The 27,278-nt window shown below is 39.6% G+C and overlaps 1 protein-coding gene and 1 pseudogene across 2 annotated transcripts in view; both read right to left on the reverse strand.

The window, feature by feature from the left end:
- The window catches only part of TESK2 (testis associated actin remodelling kinase 2), a 111,504-nt gene that overhangs the window by 58,755 nt on the left and 25,471 nt on the right, over positions 1–27,278 (reverse strand). For both annotated transcript variants that reach the window (XM_057541849.1, XM_057541844.1), the window contains exon 2: positions 11,714–11,835. In XM_057541849.1, the coding sequence (XP_057397832.1) occupies positions 11,714–11,835 (122 nt within the window). The remainder of the gene's footprint in view (positions 1–11,713; positions 11,836–27,278) is intronic.
- Positions 6,948–7,681, reverse strand: LOC103017856 (60S ribosomal protein L7-like; annotated as a pseudogene).

Below are 27,278 nucleotides of genomic sequence, written 5' to 3' on the forward strand. Positions count from 1 at the left end.
CTATAGGAAATGGGAAAAGAAAGTACAAAGACTCTGAAGTAGGAAAGAGGTTGGTGTATTTGAGAAACAAAAAGGTCAGTAAGGGTGGTGGTTAGGATGGTGTAAGCTACAGGAAGAGTGATCAGAAATAAGGTCAGAGAGGCAGGCAGGACAAATTAAGGCCTTGTACATCAAAGCCCAGAGTTTAGATTTCATTTCAAGGGTGACAAAAAGTCACAGAAGGAAATTCAGCAGTGGGGGATGGTATGATCTGATTTACCTTTTTAAAGTTCAATCTGGCTACCATGGGACAAGAGGGGAACTGAACTAGGATGCTGGCTTGTGGAGGTAGTAAGTAGTAGGCAGACAGGGCATATTTTAAAGATAATGCTAAACTACTTGAAGGTTTGAAGTAGGGTGTAAAGGAAAGATATTAAGGATGACACCTAGGTTTTTGGCCTAAGTAACAGATGAATGGCAATTCCATTTGCTGAGATGGGAGAGGTCTAGAAAGTAAAAAATGGGGGCGGGGTAGGAAAACGATCAACAGGGGTCCATAATATGTACTCAGTAAATGGTAGCCACTGTTCATATTAAAAATCATCTTCCATTATATGTCAATTATATCTCAATAAATTTTTTAAAAATCACCTTCTTTCTGGGGTTGTACTACTTCACTCTCCACAGACGATGACATAAACAGTACTGAAGCTTATTCCACATTTTATTTTACAGAAACTTTCTGGTTATATGAAATTAGAACTTAGACTCAATTCCTAAGTCATTAGACTTTCTACCTTAGTACAGAGAAGAGAAAACAATATTAAGACCCCCCCTTACCAATATGCTAGTATTATAAAATTTGCTTTGAGGGCTATATCGACACTCTTTCACCTAGTTACTCACTAGGATTACAATGATAAAATCAAAAAGATGCACTTTAATCCATCGTTTTTATTTATTTATTTATTTAAAATACTTTTTTAAAATTTATTTATTTGGCTGATCCGGGTCTTAGTTAAGGCATATGGGATCTTCGTTGCAACACACAGGGTCTTTTAGTTGCAACACGTGGAATCTTTAGTTGCGGCATGTGGGATCTAGTTCTCTGACCAGGGATTGAACCTGGGTCCCCTGCATTGGAAGCACAGAGTCTTAACCACTGGACCACCAGGGAAGTCCCAATCCATCATTTTTTTTTTTTTTAATTTAGTTTTGGCTGTGTTGGGTCTTCGTTTCTGTGTGAGGGCTTTCTCTAGTTGCGGCGAGCGGGGGCCACTCTTCATCGCGCTGCGCGGGCCTCTCACTATCGCGGCCTCTCTTGTTGCAGAGCACAGGCTCCAGACGCACAGGCTCAGTAGTTGTGGCTCACGGGTCCAGTTGCTCCGCGGCATGTGGGATCTTCCCAGACCAGGGCTCGAACCCATGTCCCCTGCATTAGCAGGCAGATTCTCAACCACTGCGCCACCAGGGAAGCCCCCAATCCATCATTTTTAAATGCTTCCCATTTATTCTGAACAGCACACACACAGACACAGACACACACACACACACACACACACACACACACACACACACACACACATACATACTCTGAGATAATATATTTTTCAAGCCTGATCATTTAAAAATTATTCAAGGACTTCTCTGGTGGTCCAGTGGTTAAGACTCTATGCTTCCAATGCAGGGGGCCTGGGTTCAATCCCTGGTCAGAGAACTAGATCCCACATGCATGCTGCAACTGAGACTGCATGCTGCAACTAAGAGTCCACATGCAGCAACAAAGATCCCACGTGCCATAACTAAGACCCAGGGCAGCCAAATAAATAAATAAATATTTTAAAAATAAAATAAAATAAAAAATAAAAATTATTCAACATTAACTCATTGTGATTTCTAACCTGGTCCATTCCCCTCTTTTAACAAAAGGAGAAACCAAAGCCCAGAGGTCAAATAACTTGTCCAAGAGAACACAATTAGGAAATCATGGAGTGGTGTTAAGTGCATAAGAGGAATATTTGAAGATAAGGCTGAAAAAACAGATCAGACATTAGCTGTCAGCCTAAAGAATTTTTGACTCAATTCTGAAATAAATGGGAGCCACAAAAGGTTTTTAAGAAATAAGCTATACAATTAGAGCTATGTATCAGGAAGAGTGAAAAGGTGGGCAAAAAGATAGGAAAAATAACTCACTCTAGGCAAAAGTGAAGAGGACTGAACTACAGATGCATAAAGGAAGGAACAGATGCAAAAGTCTTTGAAGATTTAGAATCAAGAGCTTAGCTTCTGATTAGAAGCAAGGAATAAAAGGAATAACCAAAGATGACTTTGGGATTTTCATAATGGGTAACTGGAAAGAGTGCTCTCTTAATAGCTGAGAGTGGGAAAATACCCTGCCGTATCCTCATAGCATTAGCGGATATTAATCTGTTTCTTAGATGTACAGTTTGCTTCCTCAGGAGACTGTTTGGAAGACAGCCCTCTACTTCTCTTCTATTCACCATGATATTACCTAGCACAGGGCTGGACTGAGTAGTTCCAAACAAATATTTGGTTATTTGAAAGCATATTCTTCATTTTAACAAAATGGCAATCATATTGTTACAAATGGATTCTGAAGGGAAGCTCAAACAATTGTGAAAAAAATTGGTAGATAGGAAAATAAATTCAGAATGGGGCCTAAAGAAAAGTAAGCATGAGAATGTGAACAAGGAGTCTAAAAGAAATATTAAATTTCTCATGGCATGAAGAATAACAAAGAGGTATGAGAACAAATCTTGGTACAGGTCCTCAAAAAGGCCATTGGGGAGTGGAAGTGAGCAAGGCATGGTATTGGGTTACAGATCTTGAGCATAAGACTTCCTGGCATAAACAACCTTATTCACAAGAGGCCCGAACTATCAGTCCCTGCACTCAACAAAGCACTTCATTGTTCTTTTTTTTTAACTGATAAATTAGAGCAACTGATGATAAAACAACCAATCTTAACTGTATCCATGTATTAAAAAAAATACATACACACAAACAAAATATACACACCTACTTGCCTCTATGACTCATCAGGCCCACTCCTTTCCTTCCAACTAGAAATCTTAGGAGGGAGAAAGATAAAAGGAAAAGAGGAAGTAGGGAGGTTGGGGTCAAGAAAAAGAGAGAAATAAAACTGCAAAAATTCAGCTCACTCACTCCTGCTGGGCACAAAATAGCTGTGCCAGCAGAGGACCAAGCCATGCCCAGAGGATTAGATGCCCACCATCTGGCAGGTCATGCAGATACCCTTTTTTCCCAAGTAGGCCTTCAAAATCACTAATGCAGCAATTTTCAACGTTTTCTTTGTTTTTAAGTGGAGATCTTTTCTTCAAAATTCTTATATGGAAGTTCAATATAAAACAGATACAAAGTGAAGCTACTCTGGCTGGATGAAGCAAAAATGGAAACCGAAAGCCTCATCTGCTCAGCAACCTCCCTCCTGGGGTCAAGCCCCTGAGGAGGCATATCTGTGAAAATCCTAGGGTTCCAAGAGATGGATTTGTCCCAATTTAAATCTTATAATCTCAGTATGAGGGAAAACTTTGGTTCATACTTCTGCCTCAGCTTTTGCACCTATAAAAACTAACTAACCTATGCTAACAGCTTGAAAATAGACTAAGAGCCATACTAACAAACAGTAACAAAAAATTTGAATTATAAAAAATATAAAGTATTAACAATAAATTTCTAAGACAACTTGAAAAGCATTTAGGGAATAAAAATTCTAAGAATTTTGAGACTGGAACATAGTTATGCGTAGTTGATATTTAAGGCATCCTAGGGAAGTATAAAAAATGCTTCTACTGCTATAGTACTCCTCTGGGTAACAAAAGCCAAGAGGACTCTGCTTGCTCTAGGCCCCTGGTAGGATAATTTCCTTTTGTTGTATTCAAAACATACAATGAAAGTAAAGACACAAAAACATGAAAGATATAAACAACTAGAACTTCTTTAAAAAGGTAATCCATGTCCATGCTTTTAACTGCACTATATTTGAGACAGATGGCTTATGCAGAACAAAAAAAGTCACCATCAGAGTGCAAACCCACCATGGTTAACAATAATCATAATAATTTTCATGCTTACTGTGGATTATAACAGATCCATAGGCTTTACGTACATTATCTCATTTGTTGGTTTATTGTGAAGATCAAGATAGAATTAACACTACCTTTTACATATTAGAAAACTTAGCTGACAGCAAAGAATATGATTTTTTGTATAAAAGGGAACGGTGTGTCATTCCTGAGCAAAAGAGATAGGCTAAGAAAGTAGATCAAGGTGACATCAGAATAGGAATGGTATTCATCACACCACCACATTTCCAGGCTGAAACACATATATATTTAGTGAAACAAGAGCAAAGATGTACATGGACTGTAGGCCAGGATGTCCAATATAGTAGCCACTAAGCTTCATGGGGTAATTTAAATTTAGTTCGGTGTTTGTACTAGCCACATTTCAATGCTTATTAGCCACATGTGACTATTGGACAGCACAGATAAAGAACACTTCCATCATTTCAGAAAGTTCTATTCTATTCAACAGCATTACTCTAGCAGAAAACCCTTCAATGTATTAAAAACAGCTGCAGGACCTCCCTGGTGGTCCACGGGTAAGACTGCGCTCCCAATGCAGGGGGCCTGGGTTCGATCCCTGATCAGGGAACTAGATCCCTCATGCATGCTGCAAAAAAAATAAAAAACAGACCCCGCATGCCGCAATGAAGATCCTGAGTGCCGCAACTAAGATCCAGGGCAGCCAAAATAAATAAATGAATAAATTTTAAAAAAAACAACAAAAAACAGCAGCAGACCCTCAACAAATGCTTGGTGAGTGAATGAATGATAAAAGACAGACGGGATGCAATGAGACATTTAAAAAACTAGCCAGAGGAAAAGAAACTAAAAATAATAGCTAACATTTACTGGGCACTTAACACAAGCCAGGTGCTTTATATGGACTAAATTAATCCTCAATAACAACTCTGTGAGGGATTTACTGTAATTTACGTCATTATAGATGGGAAAACTAAGGATCTCAGAGGTTAAGTAACTTTCCCAAGATCCACAATTTGAATCCAGGCAGCTTGATCTAGAATCTAGAGCCTCCGTTTTTAATCATTATACTATACTATTCTACTTCTTATATAACAATTATATTTTAATTTTTATTTTTTTTTAGATTTTTTTGACGTGGACCATTTTTAAAGTCTTTATTGAATTTGTTAAATATTGCTTCTGTTTCATATTTTGGTTTTTTGGCCATGAGGCATGTAGGATCTTACCTCCACGACCAGGGATTGAACCTGCACCCCCTGCATTGGAAGGCGAAGTCTTAACCACTGGATCACAAGGGAAGTCCCTATAACAACTATATTTTTAAATTTTGCTGTCATGGAATAAAATTTGTTTAAAGTCAGTCTTCCCATGCAATCACCAGTCAAGTTCATAGTGAAGAGAATAAAAAAAAAGAAGTGGTGAATAAAAAAGATGGGCAGGGGCTTCCCTGGTGGCGCAGTGGTTGAGAGTCTGCCTGCCAGTGCAGGGGACACGGGTTCGAGCCCTGGGCTGGGAGGATCCCACATGCCGCGGAGCAACTGGGCCCGTGAGCCACAATTGCTGAGCCTGCGCGTCTGGAGCCTGTGCTCCGCAACGAGAGAGGCCGCGATAGTGAGAGGCCCGCGCAGCGCGGTCAAGGGTGGCCCCCGCTCGCCGCAACTGCGGAAAGCCCCCACACAGAAACGAAGACCCAACACAGCCAAAAATGAAATAAAATAAATAAATAAATTATAAAAAAAAAAAAAAAAAGATGGGCAGGAAATACACCAAATGTTAACACTAGTTTGATCCCTAGATGCTGAGATTAAGGAAAATTTTTATTTTCTGGTTTTTGCTAATTCTATTTTCTAAATGTTCCACAGTGATGCTGTATCCCTTCTGCAATAATAATAAAACAATAAAAATACTACTTTTTAAACAAGATGAAAATATAATCAGCTTAAGAATTCCTAAGCAGGGACTTCCCTGGTGGCGCAGTAGTTAAGAATCCGCCTGCCAATGCAGGGGACACGGGTTTGAACCCTGGTCCAGGAAGATCCCACATGCCGCAGAGCAACTAAGCCCATGCACCACAACTACTGAGCCTATGCTCTAGAACCCGTGAGCCACAACTACTGAGCCCACGTGCCACAACTACTGAAGCCCACATGCCTAGAGCCCGTGCTCCACAACAAGAGAAGCCACCACAATGAGAAGCCTGCGCACCACAACGAAGAGTAGCCCCTGCTCGCCACAACTAGAGAAAGCCTGTGCGCAGAAACAAAGACCCAACGCAGCAAAAACTAAATAAATAAATTTATTTTTTAAAACAATTCCTAAGCAGAACATCAAATCAGGACTCAACCATCTCACTCTCAAACACTGTAGATGCCCCCTAACTGATCTCTTGGCCACCAGTCTCCCCAACACTAAACCACTCCACATTTGCCACCAGTTACCCTCTGTCATCTAGTCCCTGCTCAGAATCCAATACACAAAGCATAAAATAAAATATTCTTGGCTTTATGCAAAACATTTCTGAATAGTCTGGCCCAATTCTACCTTTCCACGTTTATCTACCAGTACTATCCCATCAAATCCTCTAGGAGAGGCATGATAGAAAGTTCTTCTAGAAGCATGGTAGAAAGAGCCCAGACCTCAGAGTCACAGATCTCAGCCAACACATAATCTCTTGGCCTCAGTTTCTTCAATGGAGAATAGTTGTGAAGATTAAATCTTTTAATAGGTAAAGCATGCAGCATACGACAAAGACTTCAAGAAATGGTGGTTTTCTCATTGTTATTATTAGTCAAAAAAAAAATTTTTTTTTCAATCTGAAAGCAGTCACTGTTAATTAACTGACCAGATCACAAAAATAGTCATAATAGGTATCTTAGTTCATCCTTCTAACAAGCTGTTGATCTGGTCTTCCCTGTTGCCAGCAACTCCACCTTCTACAAAATGGATGGTCTTTTTCTTCATTCCACCTCACGGAGAAGATAATTTGAAGGGTCACAGGAAGTTGTTTGCTTCTTTGAAGCATTTTCCAACAGTATAGGTCTCATAAGTCAGATCCTCCATGTAGATAATGCCATATTTACCAAGAGATCAGGCAATCAATGTATTATCTGTCAGGGCAATTTGCTTCTTGTTGATTTTGCCATAACCACACCTGAATTCATTTATTGAGTTCAGGTTCAGTTACCCCCACTAAATATATGGTTCCACAGTCCTCAGCATGTTAAATAGAGCCTTGTTGATCTTAACAAAGGTGCCATTGAAGACTTGGCAAAGGTAAGGAGCTGTAACGTCTTTCAGACCTTTGGGCTCACACCACTGATAGCTCTGATCCTGATGACAGATGCCAATTTGGGTTCCACAGGTGCAAAGAAGTTGCCAGCTTTTCTTACCATCCTAGCCATTAGAATCTCAGTTCTGTACATCTGCCTATACGCTTTGTGATAGCGCTTAGCTTCTTCACAGACAAGCTTCATCCTTGCCTTTTGAAGCATCTTTTGGGCAAACTTCTTTCCCAGGCACTTGGTCTTCAGCTCTGCAAAATTCCTTTACTTTTACTTAAGGGTTTCTGGCACAGCAGGAACATTATTTTTCTCCTCTTCCACACCCTCCATAGCCAAATGGGTTTGTAATCCACTGACTCCTCAAAAAGCTTTGCACTTTTACCGCTGTGCTTTATTATTATTTTGCTCCTGAGTTCCTTCCCTATCTTCTAAAATCCTATTAAAATTCAAGTTCCAGGGACTTCCCTGGTGGTCCAATGGTAAACAATCCTCCTTGGCACTTCCCCGGTCATGCAGTGCTTAAGAATCTGCCTGCCAATGCAGGGGACACAGGTTCGAGCCCTGGTCTGGGACGATACCACATGCCGCGGAGCAACTAAGCCCAGGCACCACAACTACTGAGCCTGTGCTCTAGAGCCTGCGAGCCACAACTACTGAGCCCACATGCCACAACTACTGAAGCCTGTGCGCCTAGAACCCATGCTCTGCAACAAGATAAGCCACTGCAATGAGAAGCCGGCACACCGCAACAAAGAGTAGCCCCCGCTCGCCACAACTAGAGAAAGCCCGCGTGCAGCAATGAAGACCCAATGCAGCCAAAAAAATAAAATAAGTGTTCTCCTTAAACTGAGACTAAATCCTAGTCTTTAAAACAAACAACCAAAAAGAATCCGCCTTACAATGCAGGGGACGCGGGTTCGATCCCTGGTCAGGGAACTAAGATACCACGTGCCATGGGGCAACTAAGCCCGTGCACCGCAACTACTGTGCTCGTGTGCCTCAACTAGAGAGCCTGCGTGCCGCAAACTACAGAATCCATGTGCTCTGGAACCCGCGCACCACAGCTACAGAGCCCACACGTCCTGGAGCCTGTGCGCCACAACTAGAGAGAAGCCCGTGAGCTGCAAGGAAGATCCCACGTGCTGCAACTAAGATCCGATGCAGCCAAAAATAAAATAAAATAATAAATCTTCAAAAAAAAATTCAAGTTCCAGGTTGAGTCAACCTCCTCCAAGAAAGCTTTGCTGACTCTGCCAAGCTAATATGATCTCCAACTCCTTTGAACTTCTATATCACTTAAGAGTTTACCCAAGCGGTAGCGTCCTGGCTGATTTTATTAGTTCTCTTTTCATGTATGTAAGTCCTAGATCTCCAATTAGAGCGCAAATTCCTTGCTAGCAGACATTCCATTTTACATATACCTTTTTGATGTCTGACATCACTAGGCATATACTAGATGCTCAAAAAATTGTTAATATGATTTGTGGGTAGGGAAAAAAGTCATAATAAAATTACTGGGACTTCCCCGGTGGCACAGTGGTTAAGAATCTGCCTGCTAATGCAGGCGACATGGGTTCGATCCCTGCTCCGGGAAGATCCCACATGCCACGGAGCAACTAAGCCCATGCACCACAACTACTGAGCCTGCACTCTAGAGCCCGCGAACCACAACTACTGAGCCCATGCACCACAACTACTGAAGCCCACGTGCCTAGAGCCCATGCTCCGCAACAAGAGAAGCCACTGCAATGAGAAGCCTGCGTACCGCAACAAAGAGTAGCCCCAGCTCACCACAACTATAGAAAGCCCGTGCACAGCAATGAGGACCCAACACAGCCAAAATTAATAAAATAAATAAATTTATTATTAAAATAAATAAATTTATTTTTAAAATAAATAAATAAATAAAATTACTGGCTGAACGTTTTTGTAGTGGACTAGGAAGCCAATAATTCTATACAAAGGTATAAAGTTTCAAGTAAGCAGTATAATCTAATTCCATAATTTTCTACCACTGACCACACATGTAAGTCATACTTAAGTTATATGATTTCTCTTTAGTCCACTATAAATATTAGCCTTAAGCAACCCTAAGTAAATTGCACTTTTAACTTTTCCAACTCTCTTACACAGATGCCCTACTTTAATATATATTGACTTAAATTTTCTTATTTGGTTTCATCTAGAAATACACTCACCTCACTAAAAAGTCAAGATAGGGGGCTTCCCTGGTGGCGCAGTGGTTGAGAATCTGCCTGCCAATGCAGAGGACATGGGTTCGAGCCCTGATCTGGGAATATCCCACATGCCGCGAAGCAACTAGGCCCATGAGCCACAATTACTGAGCCTGCGCGTCTGGAGCCTGTGCTCCGCAACAAGAGAGGCCGCGATAATGAGAGGCCCGCGCACCGCGATGAAGAGTGACCCCCCACTTGCCACAACTAGAGAAAGCCCTCGCACACAAACGAAGACCCAACACAGCCATAAATAAATAAATAAACCCAAAGTTAAAAAAAAAAAAAAATTACCTCTAAAAAAGTCAAGATAGGGACTTCCCTGGTGGCGCAATGGTTAAGAATCCTCCTGCCAATGCAGGGGACACAGGTTGGAGCCGGGGTCTGGGAAGATCCCACATGCCGCGGAGCAACTAAGCCCTTGCGCCACAACTACTGAGCCTGCACTCCAGAGCCTGCATGCCTAGAGCCCGTGCTCCGCAACAAGAGAAGCCACCGCAATGAGAAGCCCGCGCACCGCAACGAAGAGTAGCCCCTACTCACCGCAACCAGAGAAAGCCTGCGCACGGCAAAGAGGACCCAATGCAGCCAAAATAAATAAACAAATTTATTTTTTTAAAAAAGTCAAGATAGAGTGAGAAAGATTCATATACAGTAACCCCTTGGTATCTGCAGGGCATTGGTTCTAGGACCACCCCACCCCCTACCCTGTGAGGATACCAAAATCCACAGGTGCCCAAGTTCCTTATATAACAAGGCATAGTATTCACATATAACTACACACATGCATATACTCCCATATACTTTAAATCATCTCTAGGTTACTTACAATACCTAATACAATGTAAATGTTATACAAATAGTTGTAAATACAATGTAAATGCTATGTAAACAGTTGCTAGGCACAGCAAATTCAAGTATTGCTTTTTGGAACTTTCTGGAATTTTTTTCCCAAATATTTTCAGGCTGTGATTGGTTGAATCTGTGGATGCAGAACCTGCCGATATGGAGAGCTGACTGTACTGATTACTAGAAAGTAATGATTATATAACCTTATTATACATACAAATAATTCTCCTTTAAAAAGGTAAACTATGTCTCCTCAAGTGAGTGCTAACAGTTAAGAGTAGATAGCCTGGGACTTCCCTGGTGGCGCAGTGGTTAAGAATCCGCCTACCAATGCAGGGGACACGGGTTCGAGCCCTGGTCTGGGAAGATCCCACATGCCACGGAGCAACTAAGCCTGTGTGCCACAACTGCTGAGCCTGTGCTCTGGAGCCTGTGAGCCACAATTACTGAGCCCACGCGCCTAGAGCCCGTGCTCCACAACAAGAGAAGCCACCGCAATGAGAAGCCCACGCACCACAACGAAGAGTAGCCCCTGCTCACAACTAGAGAAAGCCCGCATGCAGCAACGAAGACCCTACGTAGCCAAAAATAAAATATAAATAAATTAATTAATTTTTTAAAAAAAGTAGATAGCCTGGGGGCATAATTTTATTTTTATTTTCACTGATTTAATTATGATTCCTCCTAAACCAATTTAAGAAAATTAAATAACCACTAAAATCATCTCTCTTGGATAAATTACTAATTCAGCAATAGGTAACAACTGTTCTAATGAGCTGCTACTAAGAGTAAAGCAATTTGAGAGACATAAGGAAGTTGCCTTATTTTTAAAAAATATTTTATTTATTTATTTATTTGTTTATTTATCTGGCTGCGCTGGGTCTTAGTTGCGGTACGCGGGATCTTTTAGTTGTGGCATGTGGGATCTTTTAGTTGTGGCATGCGGGATTTTTAGCTGTGGCATGCGAACTCTTAGTTGTGGCATGTGGGATCTAGTTCCCTGACCAGGGATCAAACCCGGGTCCCCTGCATTAGGGGTGTGGAGTCTTAGCCACTGGACCACCAGGGAAGTCGAAAGTTGCCCTATTAAATGCAGTTAATTACCAGAAAATTAAGTCTCAGTAGGTAGAAAAAGACCTAGAGCACAGCTAAATCCCAGCAAGACAGATTTAGCATGAAATCTTGAATCCCTCTTTTCAGCTTTTAATACTATTCTAACAAGTCTCCAATAATGTTTCGGCTTTCTCACTGATCCCCAGAAGGAAGGAAAAGCCATTACCTAAGGATGTTGGGATGGGAGAGTCTATTCATGAGCTGCACTTCTTTCAGCATGTTTGCACGGTTACTGCTCAACGTGTTCATCTTAAGAGCCATCACCTGGCCAGAAGCTCGGTGGCGCACCTAGAAAATAAAATGGGACAAAAAAAGAGGCTCAAGGGCGGCAGCTAAATATGAGGTCAAAGCCTCCACGTGTAGAACATGCCAAGATGTTTTACTGCCAATTTAGATAAAATAGACATGGTAAGGGATGTTTTTCTATAAACTCTGATTACATTAGGGTCTCACTTCCATTAACAAAGATAGATTTATTCCATCGAAGACCAAAATTGTTTCACATTAAGCTGGCTAGAAACACATTGTTAATAATACCTCAAGAAATCATGTCTTTAAAATTAAAAAAAAATACCTTAGGAAAAAATGGGGAAAATTTATTAGGTTGGTTTCTTAAGGCCAACATTGCTGAGTCTCAGCAAACTGAAAGGAAAAAGTCTCTTTTGTGGAATTTTAATTGTGCACAGAAAAGATTCATGCATAAGCCTTATATAACACATAATGAACGATAAAACTGTCTTTATAGGACACTAAACCCACATCCTCAAAATCTCCCCCAAGCACCATAAAATGTATATCTATAAGAAAAAAACGCATTGCATGTTAAATATAGAAAGAAGGCAGTGAATCCTTTGGAGCTAATACTGTAGTAACCCAACACAAAGTACCTTATAATTATTTATACACACTCAAGTCAGATATAAAAAACATGAGCCACACCACTCACACTATTACCCATATGCACAGAGCAAAGTCTACTTCTAAAACATTCATTCTCTGTAGATTCAATCTATTTTACATGTAAAAATATTATTTTATAATTTCAATGCACACTCAACAGGTTTAAAAAAAAACACAATACTTGCAAGAAAATTAACTATGTTTTCAGCCTCTAAATCTGGTGTCAGTAGTAGCAAAATGAGACTATCAGAGAAAATATTTTGCCTTACCCAAAAAAAGCTCAATTATTCACTTAGATATGTGTTTCCTACTGAGAAATTATGAATGAGGCAGTAGAACAGTTACGAAGTACCAAGGACCTCATTACTTTCTGGTTAAAAAAAATTCATTTCAGGGTTTCCCTGGTGGAGCAGTGATTAAGAATCCACCTGCCAATGCAGGGGACACGGGTTCAAGCCCTGGTCCGGGAAGATCCCACATGCTGCAGAGCAACTAAGCCCGTGCGCCACGACTACTGAGCCTGCGCTCTAGAGCCCACAAGCCACAACTACTGAGTCCGCATGCCACAACTACTGAAGCCCACGTGCCTAGAGCCCGTGCTCCACAACAAGAGAAGCCACCGCAATGAGAAGCCTGTGCACGGCAACAAAGAGTAGCCCCCGCTTGCTGCAATTAGAGAAAGCCTGTACGCAACAACAAAGACCCAACTCAGCCAAAAATAAAATAAATTTTTAAAAAAAAGAATGATTAAAAAAAAATTCACTTCAGATCATGCACAACAGGGACTTGCTATGCAAAAATGTCATCATCCTATGGACTTTCAGAGTATTGTTTCAGTATATTATTTCCAGTTGACCAAGTGGAAATTCCAGTAGAAATCATGACAATCTACTTAATTCTTCAATCTCCAGAAATTCTTTGACATGACAATAGCCCCAGAAGTTTAGTATTAATATAGAACAGACATCACAGCTTATCTTAAAATTCAAAGAAACAATGCTTCAGAGTGGCCAGACACAAGAAGGGGAAGGAAGAAGCAAAACACTCAGAGCCACAGGAACCCTGATCAGAAGAACTGAGGCAGAACACTGGCTGTCTCTCCACTCTTCTAGATCACTTAGTGAGATTTGGAACCCAACTCTCTTCCTAGTGCATCAATGATTCTGTTGTCATGTACCTCGTGATTGATGAAATAGAAGTGGTTTTCCTTTTCAGATCCTGCATGGATAAGTTAAAAGAGACATTTATATACAAAGAACACACTGACAGTATTTTTCCAACTCTATTTACAGAAAACACCTGTGTTGTAATAAGGGCTCTCCATTCTGAAACTCACTCCTCTTTTTTTTTTTCATCATCTGAAAACTATCACTGTTGTTTTTTTTTTTAAAAGTCTGCTTTTAAGAAAGTTTAATATTGGGACTTCCCTGGTGGCACAGTGGATAAGACTCCACGCTCCCAATGCAGGGGCCCTGGGTTCGATCCCTGGTCAGGGAACTAGATCCCAAATGCATGCTGCAACTAAGAGTTCGCCTGCCACAACTAAGGATCCCATGTGCTGCAACTAAGAAGCCGGCGAGCTGCAACTAAGGAGCCCTGGAGCCTCAACTAAGGAGCCCACCTGCCACAACTAAGACCCGGTGCAACCAAATAAATAAATAAATATACAAATAAAAGAAAGTTTAATATTAAAATAATGTGTGAAATTTAGGGATAAAAATCTGTTTCAAACTAATCATAAAAAACCTTACTTCCTTAAACAAGTGATGAACATGTCCATAACATTGTAGTTGTCTTTCATTTGCATAAAATATTTTTCTTCTTTCTTCTTAGCCCCTCAAATTCTACCTATCTTTGAAGGCCACGCTCAAATATCCCCTTCCTCTCTGAAGTCTTCCTTGACTCTCTCTAGGAACTATTTGTGGTATCCCTCTTTATACTGCCTCAGAACAACATTCAGAACACCAGTATACCACTCATCACATAGTTCTGTACATAAATACCTCCTCGCTAGGCTATAAAGCATCTTGAGACCAGGCTCTATGTTGTATTAATCTTTGTCTTGCAGTGCATACAAGGCCTGGCACATCATAAGGGCACAGTGAAAACAACAGCAACAACAGTTAGTTAAATGATACTTCTAATGTACTTTCTAAGGCCAGTGAATCATTTATTTATCCAGGTAATTTCTTTGGGGGGTGGTGCTTTTCTTTGTTTTTCTCTTTTTGGTGGCAGAGATTTGGGGGGAGGATGCAAACAGAAAAGTAGTATAAGATTTGGCTTAAATTTTCTGGAGTTTACCATCTAGAAAGGGACAAACAATAAGCTATATGACTAGTCAGATAAGAAAGAGAATAAAGAATCAAATACAGCATGAGAGGTATTTATATGAATGTTGATGCACTTAGGGAAAAACTTCATGGCACTTCAGTGACACCTCCAAGAATTAATAGATTTGGACAGATTTTTTAAAGTACAGAACAGACTACAGGTGGTAAAGAAAAAAGTACCATCAAATTTAGAGGTTCACAGAATATAGGGAACCTACCTAAATGCAGGAGGATCTTCAGTCCAAGTTGTCAAAACCACGAAAATTAATTAGCCCTCAAATCTACTTAGATTTTCAGATTAAAGGAAAGGCCTATTTCTGCCTAAGTTTGTCCTCTACACATAGATCATTGTTACTACTACTAAGAGGATTCCCAAGAGATTGATATCTTTAAATATCTTTAATTTTTTTTTAATATATAGAATTGCCATATGATCCAGCAATTCTACTTCCAGGTATATATCCAAAATAATTGAAAACAGGGTCTTGAAAAAATATTTGTACACCCAAGTTCATAGCAGCATTATTTACAATAGCCAAAAGGCAAAACCAATCCATCCATCGACAGATGAACAGATAAACAAAATGTGGTATATACCATAATGGAATATTATTCAGCCTTACAAAGGAAGGAAATTCTGACACATGCTGCAACACGGATGAACCTTGAAGATATTATGCTACGTGAAGTAAGCCAGTCACAAAATGACAAATAGTGTATGATTCCACTTATATGAGGTTCCTAGGGTAGTCAAACTCATACAGAAAGAATGTAGAATGGTGGTTGCTAAGGGTTGTGGGGAGGGGAGGAATTTGGAGTTGTTTAATTGGTACAGAATTTCAGCTTTGCAAGATGAAAAGAGCTCTGGAGAGTGTAGCACAAAAACGTGAACTGAACTCTACACTTAAAAATGGTTAAGATGGGCTTCCCTGGTGGCGCAGTGGTTGAGAATCTGCCTGCTAATGCAGGGGACACGGGTTCGAGCCCTGGTCTGGGAAGATCCCACATGCCACGGAGCAGCTGGGCCCGTGAGCCACAACTACTGAGCCTGCGCGTCTGGAGCCTGTGCCCCGCAACGGGAGGGGCCGCAATAGTGAAAGGCCCGCGCACCGCGATGAAGAGCGGTCCCCGCACCGCGATGAAGAGTGGCCCCCACTTGCCGCAACTAGAGAAAGCCCTCGCACGAACCGAAGACCCAACACAGCCAAAAATAAATAAATAAATAAATAAAGTAGGAAAAAAAAAATGGTTAAGATGGTAAATTTTATGTTATATATACTTTATCACAATTATAAATAAAAGAAGGAAGGTAAGGAAGAAAAGAAAGGAGAGATGGAGAGAAAAGAGAAGAGGAGATGTGAGGAGGGAAGGGGAAGGGAGAGGATCACCAAGGTAAGGAAATTACTACCTCTCCTTGACTTTTAAACTCATCTGATGCTACCACAGGATCTTCAAATCCACTTTCTAAAGAAGAGCATAGCAGAGTGGTGAAGTACTCGAGCTTTGGAGATGAGCAGACCGAATCCAAGTTTTAACACTTAAACAATTAGAGTGACTTCTCATTGAAGTCTTCTGTTGTAAAATCAACCTTCTGATACAAAGTATTATACTTGCCAAAATGTTTAACTCAGATCTAATTATAAGAAAAAAATTAGACATATTCAGAATATCTAAAAGACAACTGGATGGTACTCTTCAAACAAACAAAGTGTGGGGGAATATTCCAGATTAAAAGAGATTAATAGTCATAAACACTGAAATGAAATGCATGAAACCTTGATTGGATTCTGGGTCAAAAAAAGCTGTAAAAGACTTTTTGGAGGCAAACAGGAAAAAAATTTTTTAATGGAATTATTTATTTATTTATGTATTTATTTAATTTTTTGCTGTGCCCTGCGGCTTCTGGGATCTTAGCTTCCCAGCCAGGGATTGAACCCAGGCCCCAACAGTGAAAGTGCTGAGTTCTAACTACTAGACCACCAGGGAATTCCCAGGGAAATTTTTAATAGGGACTGTATATTAAATTATTTTACTGAATTAAGTTTAATTGTCTAAGGTATAAATAGTGATACTATGGCTTTGTAGGAGAATATATTCTTGGAAGATACATACTAAAGTATTTAAGTGTCACGATGTCTGCAATTTGCTTTCAAGTGGTTTGCCAGAAAAAATACAGAGAGGTAAAGCAATGTAACAAAATATTAATAATTGGTGATTGTAGTTGAAGGGACTTACAGAGGTTTATTGCATTAGTCTTTCAATTTTCTACAGATTTTAAAAGTTTCCATGGGACTTCCCTGGTGGCGCAGTGGTTAAGAATCCGCCTGCCAATGCAGGGGACATGGGTTCAAGCCCTGGTCCAGGAAGATCCCACGTGCCGTGGAGCAACTAAGTCCGTGGCAACAAAGCCACAACTGCTGAGTCCGAGTGCCACAACTACTGAAGCCCGTGCGCCTAGAGCCTGTGCTCCGCAACAAAAAGCCACTGCAATGAGAAGCCCACGCACCATATACCCTGAGAAAACCATAATTCAAAAAGAGTCATGGTTCAAATTCCAGTAGTGGGTCATCCTACAATGTATCTGACCTGCAGTCCTCAAAACAGTCAAGGTCATCAGAAACAAGGAAGGTCTGAGAAACTTTAATAGCAAAGAGGGGTCTAAGAAGACATGACAACTAATTATAATGTAGCATCCTGGACCAGAAAAAGACATTAGACAAAAACTAAGGAAATCTGAAACAACTAGGGACTATAGTTATTAATAATGTGTTGATGTTGATTCATTAATTATAACAAATGTACCACACTAATGTAATATGTTTGTAATAGGGGAAACTGGGTATGAGGTATATGAGAACTCTCTGTACTATCCTCTCAATTTTTCTGTAAATTTTAAAATGTTCTAAAAAATAAAGTCGACTAAAAAAAAAAAAAAAAAAAAAAAGAGTCATGTACCACAATGTTCATTGCAGCTCTATTTACAATAGCCAGGACATGGAAGCAACCCAAGTGTCCATTGACAGATGAATGGATAAAGAAGATGTGGTACATATATACAATGGAATATTACTCAGCCATAAAAAGAAACAAAATTGAGTTATTTGCAGTGAGGTAGATGGACCTAGAGTGAAGGTCCATACATACAGAGTGAAATAAGTCAGAAAGAGAAAAACAAATACCATATGCTGACACATATATATGAAATCTAAAAAAAAAAAAAAAAAAAGGTTCTGAAGAACCTAGGGGCAGGAAGGAATAAAGACACAGACGTAGAGAATGGACTCGAGGACATGGGGAGGGGGAAGGGTAAGCTGGGACGAAGTGAGAGAGTGGCATGGACATATATACACTACCAAATGTAAAATAGATAGCTAGTGGGAAGCTGCCACATAGCACAGGGAGATCAGTTTGGTGCTTTGTGTCAACCTAGAGGGGTGGGATAGGGAGGGTGGGAGGGAGATGCAAGAGGGAGGAGATATGGGGATATATGTATATGTATAGCTGATTCACTTTGTTATACAGCAGAAACTAACACACCATTGTAAAGCAATTATACTCCAATAAAGATGTTAAAAAAAAAAAAAGAAGCAGCCCACGCACCGCAACGAAGAGTAGGCCCTGCTCACCTCAACTAGAGAAAGCCCGCGGGCAGCAACAAAGACCCAATGCAGCCAAAAATAAATAAATAAATAAAACTAGAGTTGAAGATGACTTCAAGGTCTACAAACAAAGGAACAAACCACAAACTAAAGGTCAGTCAAGTGGGTGCATGCAGCCTGTAAGTAACTGGAAGTAACTGATAATCTTTCATTAGACTTTTCAGCCACATTCAAATAATAGCAAATACTATCTATCATCTTCTATATACAAGGCACTGTGCTAGATGTTGAGAAGGCTCTTACAGATCAACATGAGACATCAGTCTGTCAGCTCTTCCAGCAATCTTTGCCCCCAAATTGCAAAGTTATCTTGTTGCTCTCCAGCTTAAAATTCTTCAATAGCTCACCACTACCTGGGGAATAAAGTCCAAACTCCTTAACAAAACTAAATCCATCTTCTGCTCCCTGTATATTCCCACCATCTTCTCCCCCTACCTTTAGTTATTACATACTAATATTTGTAATTCTTTCCAAAGGTATCACCCTCTCCACACTTACTTGCCTTGACACATGCTATTCTCAATGCCTTGATGTAATCTTAACCCCCTGAGCCCTATCCCAATCTCCCTTCCAAATTCCCTTCAATTATTCAAGATATAAGAAACATCACTTTCCCTGGGAAAATCTTACTTTATTTCAAGAAAAGCTGGATGGCTCCACTCTGTTTTCTTAGTACTCTGTTCTTATTTATCTCTGTTACAGCACTTGCATACTGTATGCTGTTAGTCTACCTATCTATTTATCTCCAATATACCTAAGGGCAGTTCCAATTCAAGGTGGCAACTAGGAAGATCCTGAACTTACCTCCTCCCTGAGACACAGAATCTACAACTGCATATGGAACAATTTCCTATATGCCTAAGAGCAAAGACTGCCTTATTCATTTCTTTATCCCCAGAATAGTTATTCAGCCCCCCCCCCCTCCCCAAAACACACATTCTGACAAGCAGGACTTCTTCTCATATGGACAAATCTAGATTTTTGTCAAAAATTGTTAAAAGGTAAGCAGGAAAGAAAAGCATGGCAATTATTACATAACTATCAACAGACACTAGTAGACTCTGGAATAGAAAAAGCAGATTACAGGTTACATACAATCCTATGTCCATTAGCTACTACTCTATCCATTTTTATTCCATTCAAGTAAGCATATTAACATACAAATGAGAGTGACAGGAAATATAGGGGTGCCTCTAATTCAACTCTAATTTATATTTTTAAAATTAAATTATTTGCATATGTTGATAATTTAACCATTTTATTTATTTTTATTTTTTTTTAATTAATTAATTTATTTATTTATTTTTGGCTGTGTTGGGTCTTCGTTTCTGTGCGAGGGCTTTCTCTAGTTGCGGCAAGCGGGGACCACTCTTCATCGCGGTGCGCGGGCCTCTCACTATCGCGGCCTCTCTTGTTGGGAGCAGAGGCTCCAGACGCGCAAGCTCAGTAGTTGTGGCTCACGGGCCTAGTTGCTCCGCGGCATGTGGGATCTTCCCAGACCAGGGCTCGAATCCGTGTCCCCTGCATTGGCAGGCAGACTCTCAACCACTGTGCCACCAGGGAAGCCCAATTTAACCATTTTAAATAACAAATCACATGCAATAACTTCATCCTTTAGCAGTGTGGTATGAAACCAAACTGAGAATCTCTTCTCTGGCAAAGTGCCTAGTATTTAGTAGTTGACTGCTCAAAAAATGTTTGCTGAATTTAAATGGATAACTTGAGTCAGGATGGTTATTTTCTAGAGGGGGAGAAAAGCATAAACCTCTGACCAGCTCAGAGAAGTAATAAGGGGAGAATTAAATAACAAAAAAGGACAACAAGCTAAGAACTGTAACAAAGTAATTAATCATAAAATTAACTATTAGATGAGCGGCTTAGGACTTCGAGCCAAGAAGTCACAATGAGTGTACAATAAGTACACAGTAAGCTGGTATAGCAACATTAGTATTAGGCAAATAAAGTTTAAAGCAGTAGTTTTCAAAGGAGGCTGTAACATCTCACTTCAGAGGTGTCTTTGAAGTTTTCAGGTGAAGTGTTTTGGTTATAACAATGATTGGGGGCAGGGAGTGTTGCAGGCCTGAGATGCTAGACATCCTGCAGGTACAGGACAATACCGCACAAGGAAGCATTGTTCCATGTCCAGTATGAAATGTAAATGTCTTACCAGACATTCATGTAAATAAAGAACATATTTATTATTACCTAAGCTTGGATTCTAACTCCATTTTACATAAAAACAAAGTCATCTTGCATAGTTTTAAAATAAACTGAACTTCCTAGGAATGTAACTACCTGTAAATTGAGGAAAATTGCTTTTTTGTTTTGTTAAGAATATCATTAAGAATTGGTCAACATTTCAGAAGATCAGACCACCAATGGCAATGCTGCTTCTGAATCCCAATATAACACATCTGTATCAGAATCCATTTATAGTTTTTATATTCATGGTGATTTATTTAGCCTTTATTTAAAAAAATCAAATATATAAATAAAAAGTGGGGAATCCTGGCGGTCCAGTGGTTAGGACTTGGCACTTTCACTGCCAGGGGCCCAGGTTCGATCCCTGGTCAGGGAACTAAGATCGCACACGTCGCATGGCCAACACGAAAGTACAACATGGATAAATAAGAAGTGTGTTTTTGCTTTGCCCACAAATAAAGTTATCAATGTGACTACTCTGCCAACTTTTTTTCCTGATGGAACATTCCGGTTAAATGAACATTTAGAAAGAAACACTCTGATAAAGTTGGCAAAGATATATTATACCTCCCTGTTTCCTCTCCTTAATCAATCTGTAGTTTGTCTTGGCAAGCTATTCCTATTTCAGCTGAAGTTACCTCTTTCCCTTACCACATACAAATAAGTCTGGCCTGTTATTACACTTTTATTCTAATATTCACTGGCATCTCTGCTCTTTAATTTTTCCCCTTTCGTGGAGTGGCTTCTGTCGTCTCTTAAAACTAAACCTGTCATGTTTAAGAAGGTAAAAGCATCTAACCACTTTACTATGTCTTCTAGCATTGTCAGGCCCCAAAATGTGTATATTGAAATCATTTTTACTAATTTAATTTTCTTCTACTTTTCGTTTATCATACAGTTAGGGTATCATGTCGATGTTATATAATTATAAAGCAATACCACCAAAGTTACCTATCGGTTTCATTTCAGGGTAGTTAAGAGTTATGTTTTTTAAAATTGCTATAATAGCTAAATTTATAGCACTTGCTACATACTAGGTTCTGCTGTGTAACTGCTTTAGATGTATTAACTCAGTTAATTCTCAAAATAATTCTGTGAGATATATATTATTAATATTTCCCATTTTACAGCTATGGAAACGGAGGCAAGGGGAGATTAAATGACTTTTTCAAGATGAGAGACCTAGTAAATGGCAGAGACAGAATTTGAACCCAGATCATGCAAAGAACATTCTGCCTGACAGGGTTGAAAACAAGTGGGCTAAGGAAAAAAGCACTGCGCACACACTACATAATAATTATTTTGTCAAGAAATAATAATCATGATCTTGTATGTATCTAACAACATACCCTTATAATATACCAAACAAAAACTGACAAAATAAAAGGCAAATTTGACAAATCCAGAATTTTCATAGGATATTTTAACATACCTCTCAGAAACTGAAAGCTTAAGCAGACAAAAAATGAGTATGGATATAGTATATTTTAATAACAAAACTGACATGCTTGATCTAATCTTGTCCCAACAAAGGCAAGTTTTGTTGATTTTTTTCAAGTGTACGTGAAGCAATTTACCAAATGCATGGATACTACATCATAATGGTTGAATCACGTTCTCAGACCACTATGAAATAAAATTAAAAGTCAAAAATAAAGAGATAATTAAAAATAAGCATAGTGGGCAATACTAATTGTTTACCCAACATCTATTTTCCCCTCTTCTTGACTGACATAACTCCAATTAGGTGGCATCGTGCTTAATTAAAACATTCAATCTGGCTATCTGCCTTGCAGCTAGGGTGGCCAGATGACAATAGTCCTAGTAAGGAGATTTAAGTGGGAATCGCTTGGTGGGGGATTCTGGGAACGCTAATGTTTTCCTGATGAAATTGTCCTTTTTATAGCCTGAAGCAAAGACGTGGTGCTTGCATCAAGAGCAGCTATATGTAACCAAAAGGACAAAAGCCGCACACTAAAGAGAGAGCTAGAGGAAGCCTGGATTGTTGATGACTTCCTCAAGCAGTTGTAAAGCACAGGAATTTCTCAAGATTTCCTGAAAAAAATTAGTATATTATTTGAAAAAGCCACTGTATTCAGGTTTCTGTAGCATACTGCCAAAGACAATCCTAACTGATCTGTAAAAGGTTAAAAATAAATAATTTAGAGTTCAACTAAAGATTCTACGGAAAAAAAGTATAATAAAGATAAAAACAAAACATTAATGAAATAGAAAATGAAGAAACAATAAAGAGGTTCAACAAAACAAAAGTTGATTTGGGGGAGAAAAAAACTAATAAAATAACATATCTACAGAAATTTTTCATTTTCGGGTCCCTGCCTACTTCTCTAGACTCATCACAGGCTTGCCATTTCTTTTTTTTTTTTTTAATACATTTATTTATTTATTTATTTATTTATGGCTGTGTTGGGTCTCTTTTTTTTTTTTTTTCATTTGTTTATTTATTTTTAGCTGTGTTGGGTCTTCGTTTCTGTGCGAGGGCTTTCTCCAGTTGCGGCGAGCGGGGGCCACTCTTCATCGCGGTGCGCGGGCCTCTCACTGTCGCGGCCTCTCTTGTTGCGGAGCACAGGCTCCAGACGCGCAGGCTCAGTAGTTGTGGTTCACGGGCCTAGCTGCTCCGCGGCATGTGGGATCCTCCCAGACCAGGGCTCGAACCCGTGTCCCCTGCACTGGCAGGCGGATTCTCAACCACTGCGCCACCAGGGAAGCCCAGGCTTGCCATTTCTTTCCATGCACCCACCAGACTTGAACCAAACCTAATTTCTCACTCACCATTCCGAGAATATTCCATGCTCTTATTCCTCTGTGCCTCTGCAAATGCTTTTCTTCATGCTTGAAATGCCCTTTCCCTGCTTGTCTATCTGACAAGCTCTTTCTACTCCTTCAAGAAAACTCAAGGGTGACCTCTGGGAAGCATTCTCTGACCCCTTCAAACAAGGTTTGTACTGGTGCCCCTTATTAAATCCCTTAGCACCCTATGCATACTTTCACACACTCAGCAACTATCTATTAAGCAATTTGAGGCTCTTGCTAAAGGTTCTGTTTCGGCAAATACTGTATTTTAAATACATTTCCTGTCTTCCACCCTAAGCAAAGAGCTCTTTTAGGGCGGGCTTTTATTTATTTCTCTATCCCTAGCACTAGCTCAATGTCCTACACCTAATGAGCATTAACTAAATATTTGCTGAGTAAATGAATGAATGATTAAGATAGCAAATGACTGAAATGTTTATTACATGCTAGAACAGAAGTATCAGCAGAGTGCTATGAGGTCTCAAAGGGGAAGCAACCAACCCTCTCACTTGCCTCACTGCAAAAATAATACACTCTAACATCAGCTTTTTATAATACCTCTCACATGCCTTCACATATATCATATCATCTACAGAAATACATCTATGTACTGAGTGAATCCAAGCTGTACATACAACTTGTGTGCTTCCAGTTTTTGTTTTTCCAGCTGGATTTTCAATTAAGGTAAAGGACCTTGGGAGATATTTTTGTATAGCAATATGCACAAAGTAAAATTTTCTACCTGATAAATTATCCCTTGATGTCACCTAGTGCTGAGCTCACCCCACAGACACATCTGCAAAATTCTTTACTAATTAGCAGCCCAACTTTCCACATCAGCTCTGGAGGAAATAGTAAATGTACTGAATATGGCCAAAAGCTACAATCATACACTACTATGTGTAAACCTTAAGAACACATGTGATACAAATAATCTCCTTTAAAACACATCACTTCACCCCAAAAAACTGAACTTACCCATGACAGCTCCATCTCTGAAACTCCCTGTACCTCAAAGAGGTTGCAAAACCAGATAAATGCAACATGGAAAACAACAGGAAATTTAGCAAGAAGCAGTTTTGACAGACAAGGATATGCAATAAAGACCATTTCCAAGGTGCAGAGCCCTAAGAAGCCTTGGACTGCTATCATGCTCTTTCTCCCAGGCTTTTCAACACTAAACTCCTTTTTAAAAGGTGGTGGGAGATGGGAAGGAAGTTCTTTCCTCTCTATTCTCTCTTTTGTGCATCTCCGTAATATGGTGTCAGCCCCTTGAAATTTTTGTTTGGTAGATTTGGTAGCTTCCCTGATCTTTAGGAACCTGTCTCTAACTGCTGCCTGTCTCTTTTTTCTCCACATCCTCCCCAAGTAAAGGGACCTGTTTAGATTCAGTCCTTGCTGCTCTAGTCTTCTCTGTCCATACTCTTTTCCTTAACTGTTTCTGACATTGAAAACATTCTCTGATGATTAAAAATGTGCTCAATTCCTATAAAACACTGCATTCATGCCAGAGTAATATTGTACAATTAAGGGTTTTCTCTACATTCATTCTCCTTTAATTCCATTCTTTATATTGAAGGTTATATTAATTCTCTAACTACATGGGGTAGTTTAATTCTGAAACGGCTGGTTTGATATGAAGAGATAAACAGACACACACACACACACACACACACCCCACACACAAATCTTGCTCATGGAAGTTTTGGAGTTGAGGGTGATTCACATCACTCCCAAAGCTCACTACTTTGTTCCCCAAATGGCCTTGGTATAAACTGACATCTCAGTCAGAGCAAAAACTCTGAAAACTGGTAACATCAGAAATACCTAATAGGCTTTCTCCTAACCTTCATCTTCAGGTAGAACATGTACTGCCTCACATCATCCTCACTGTCCAATTCTTAGTCATCTTACAAAAGCTGCCTTATACACCTCTAAGACTATAGAGCTTAACTCTTTTCTGATACAGTAATTATTAAAACATATAGGCACTGCATCTTATTAGAAGAGTCACACGCAGTACTGATGAAAACACCATTTACAGTGAGGTCTCAGAAAGGCATATGGAGAAGCACAAACACAACCATGAAATAAAATATAAACAATCTGGGAGTTCCCTGGTAGCCTAGTGGATAGGATTCCGGACTTTTTCTGCTGTGGCATGGGTTCAATTCCTGGTCGGGGAACTGAGATCCCACAAGCCACGTGGCATGGCCAAAAAAAAGGATAAAATATAGACAGTCTGAGAAAAATCCTTAAGTACTTGTAGATTCAGGTTGCAACATTTAAAAGAGAAGATTCACTCTCATGCAAATTTCACAAGTTATAGATTGAGAGGATAAAAAATTATAGTCACTTGGGGCACTGAGACCACAGCAGCAACACTAGCAATATTGAGATCCAGTATCTTACTTTTCAGACAAAGCAGACAAGGCTACCAGAGAACACAAAACCTTTACATTCCCAAGCACAAAAATAAAACATCCCAGAACAAAATAACATTCACATACTAAAATGTTTCCTTTACTTTCCATATACAACTGTTCACCCTACAGATTTAAAGTTTGCATGACAAACTCCATGTGCACTAAATAATAAATGTACAGCCATGAATGTGAAAAAAATCCGTTTTTCAGTACCAAGCAGACGGCAGATATCTGGCTCTTCTTGTTTATAAGTTTACTAATCTTATGGCTTAGCATTTCTAGATACAGTGCTGTCAATTTCAGAAAATATACCAAGGAAAGAAAGTGGGAACCTAAGCCTTTGTCTTATCCTTTTTTTTTTAATTTATTTATTTTTTAATTTTTGACTGCGTTGGGTCTTTGTTGCTGCCCGCGGGCTTTTCTCTAGTTGCCGCAAGCGGGGGCTACTCTTTGTTGCAGTGCACGGGCTTCTCAGTGGGTGGCTTCTCTTGTTGCAGAGCACGGGTTCTAGGCGCGCGGGCTTCAGTAGTTGTGGCACTCAGGCTCAGTAGTTGTGTCTCACGGGCTTAGCTGCTCCGCAGCATGTGGGATCTTACCAGACCAGGGCTCGAACCCATGTCCCCTGCATTGGTAGGCAGATTCTTAACCACTGCGCCACCAGGGAAGCCCTGTCTTATCTTTTATACCTCGTTATATATTATACTTGCCACATGAATTTAATCAGGTTGAACTCTATAAGAAACTCTTATTATATATGCTATCATAGTCCAGAAATATATCATAAATACATAAAAATTAATAAATAAAATAATCTATTTCTTGTATACCAAATCAAAATTAGATGCAATAGTCCATTCATCAATTAGGTAAATAGGAATTCAAATCCTAGTTGTTCCATTTACTTGTTGTAATATATTTGGCAAGATGCTAAATATTTTTAACCTCAGTTTCCTCATTTATATAATGGAAGTCTAACTACTTATAGGATTGTTGTAGTCATTTTAAAAGATAACGTGTATGAGTTCTTAACACAGTACTTATCACAAAGAACTCAACAGATCTTAACTATATATAATAGAAATAGTAACTAGCCCTTATATAGGGTGTATTATGTGCTAGACATTATTCTAAGCACTTCATATATACTAGTTCATTATATCTTCTCAACAACACCACTATTATTATCTCCATTTTGCAAATGAGGAAACCAAGGCACAGAAGTCAAGTAACTTGCCCAAGATCAGAAAGTTTATAAGTGGTAGAGCCAAGATTCAAACCAAGGCAGTCTAGCTCCAGTCTCTCAGCTACTTTGCCTCTTAATGTATTCTTATAATGTATATATATATTTTTTTCTCATGCAATGAATATTTAGTGAGTGCCCTCTATGTGGCAGTCTGCGT

Source organism: Balaenoptera acutorostrata, chromosome 1, assembly GCF_949987535.1.
Source record: "Balaenoptera acutorostrata chromosome 1, mBalAcu1.1, whole genome shotgun sequence".
Classification (NCBI taxonomy): Eukaryota; Metazoa; Chordata; class Mammalia; order Artiodactyla; family Balaenopteridae; genus Balaenoptera; species Balaenoptera acutorostrata.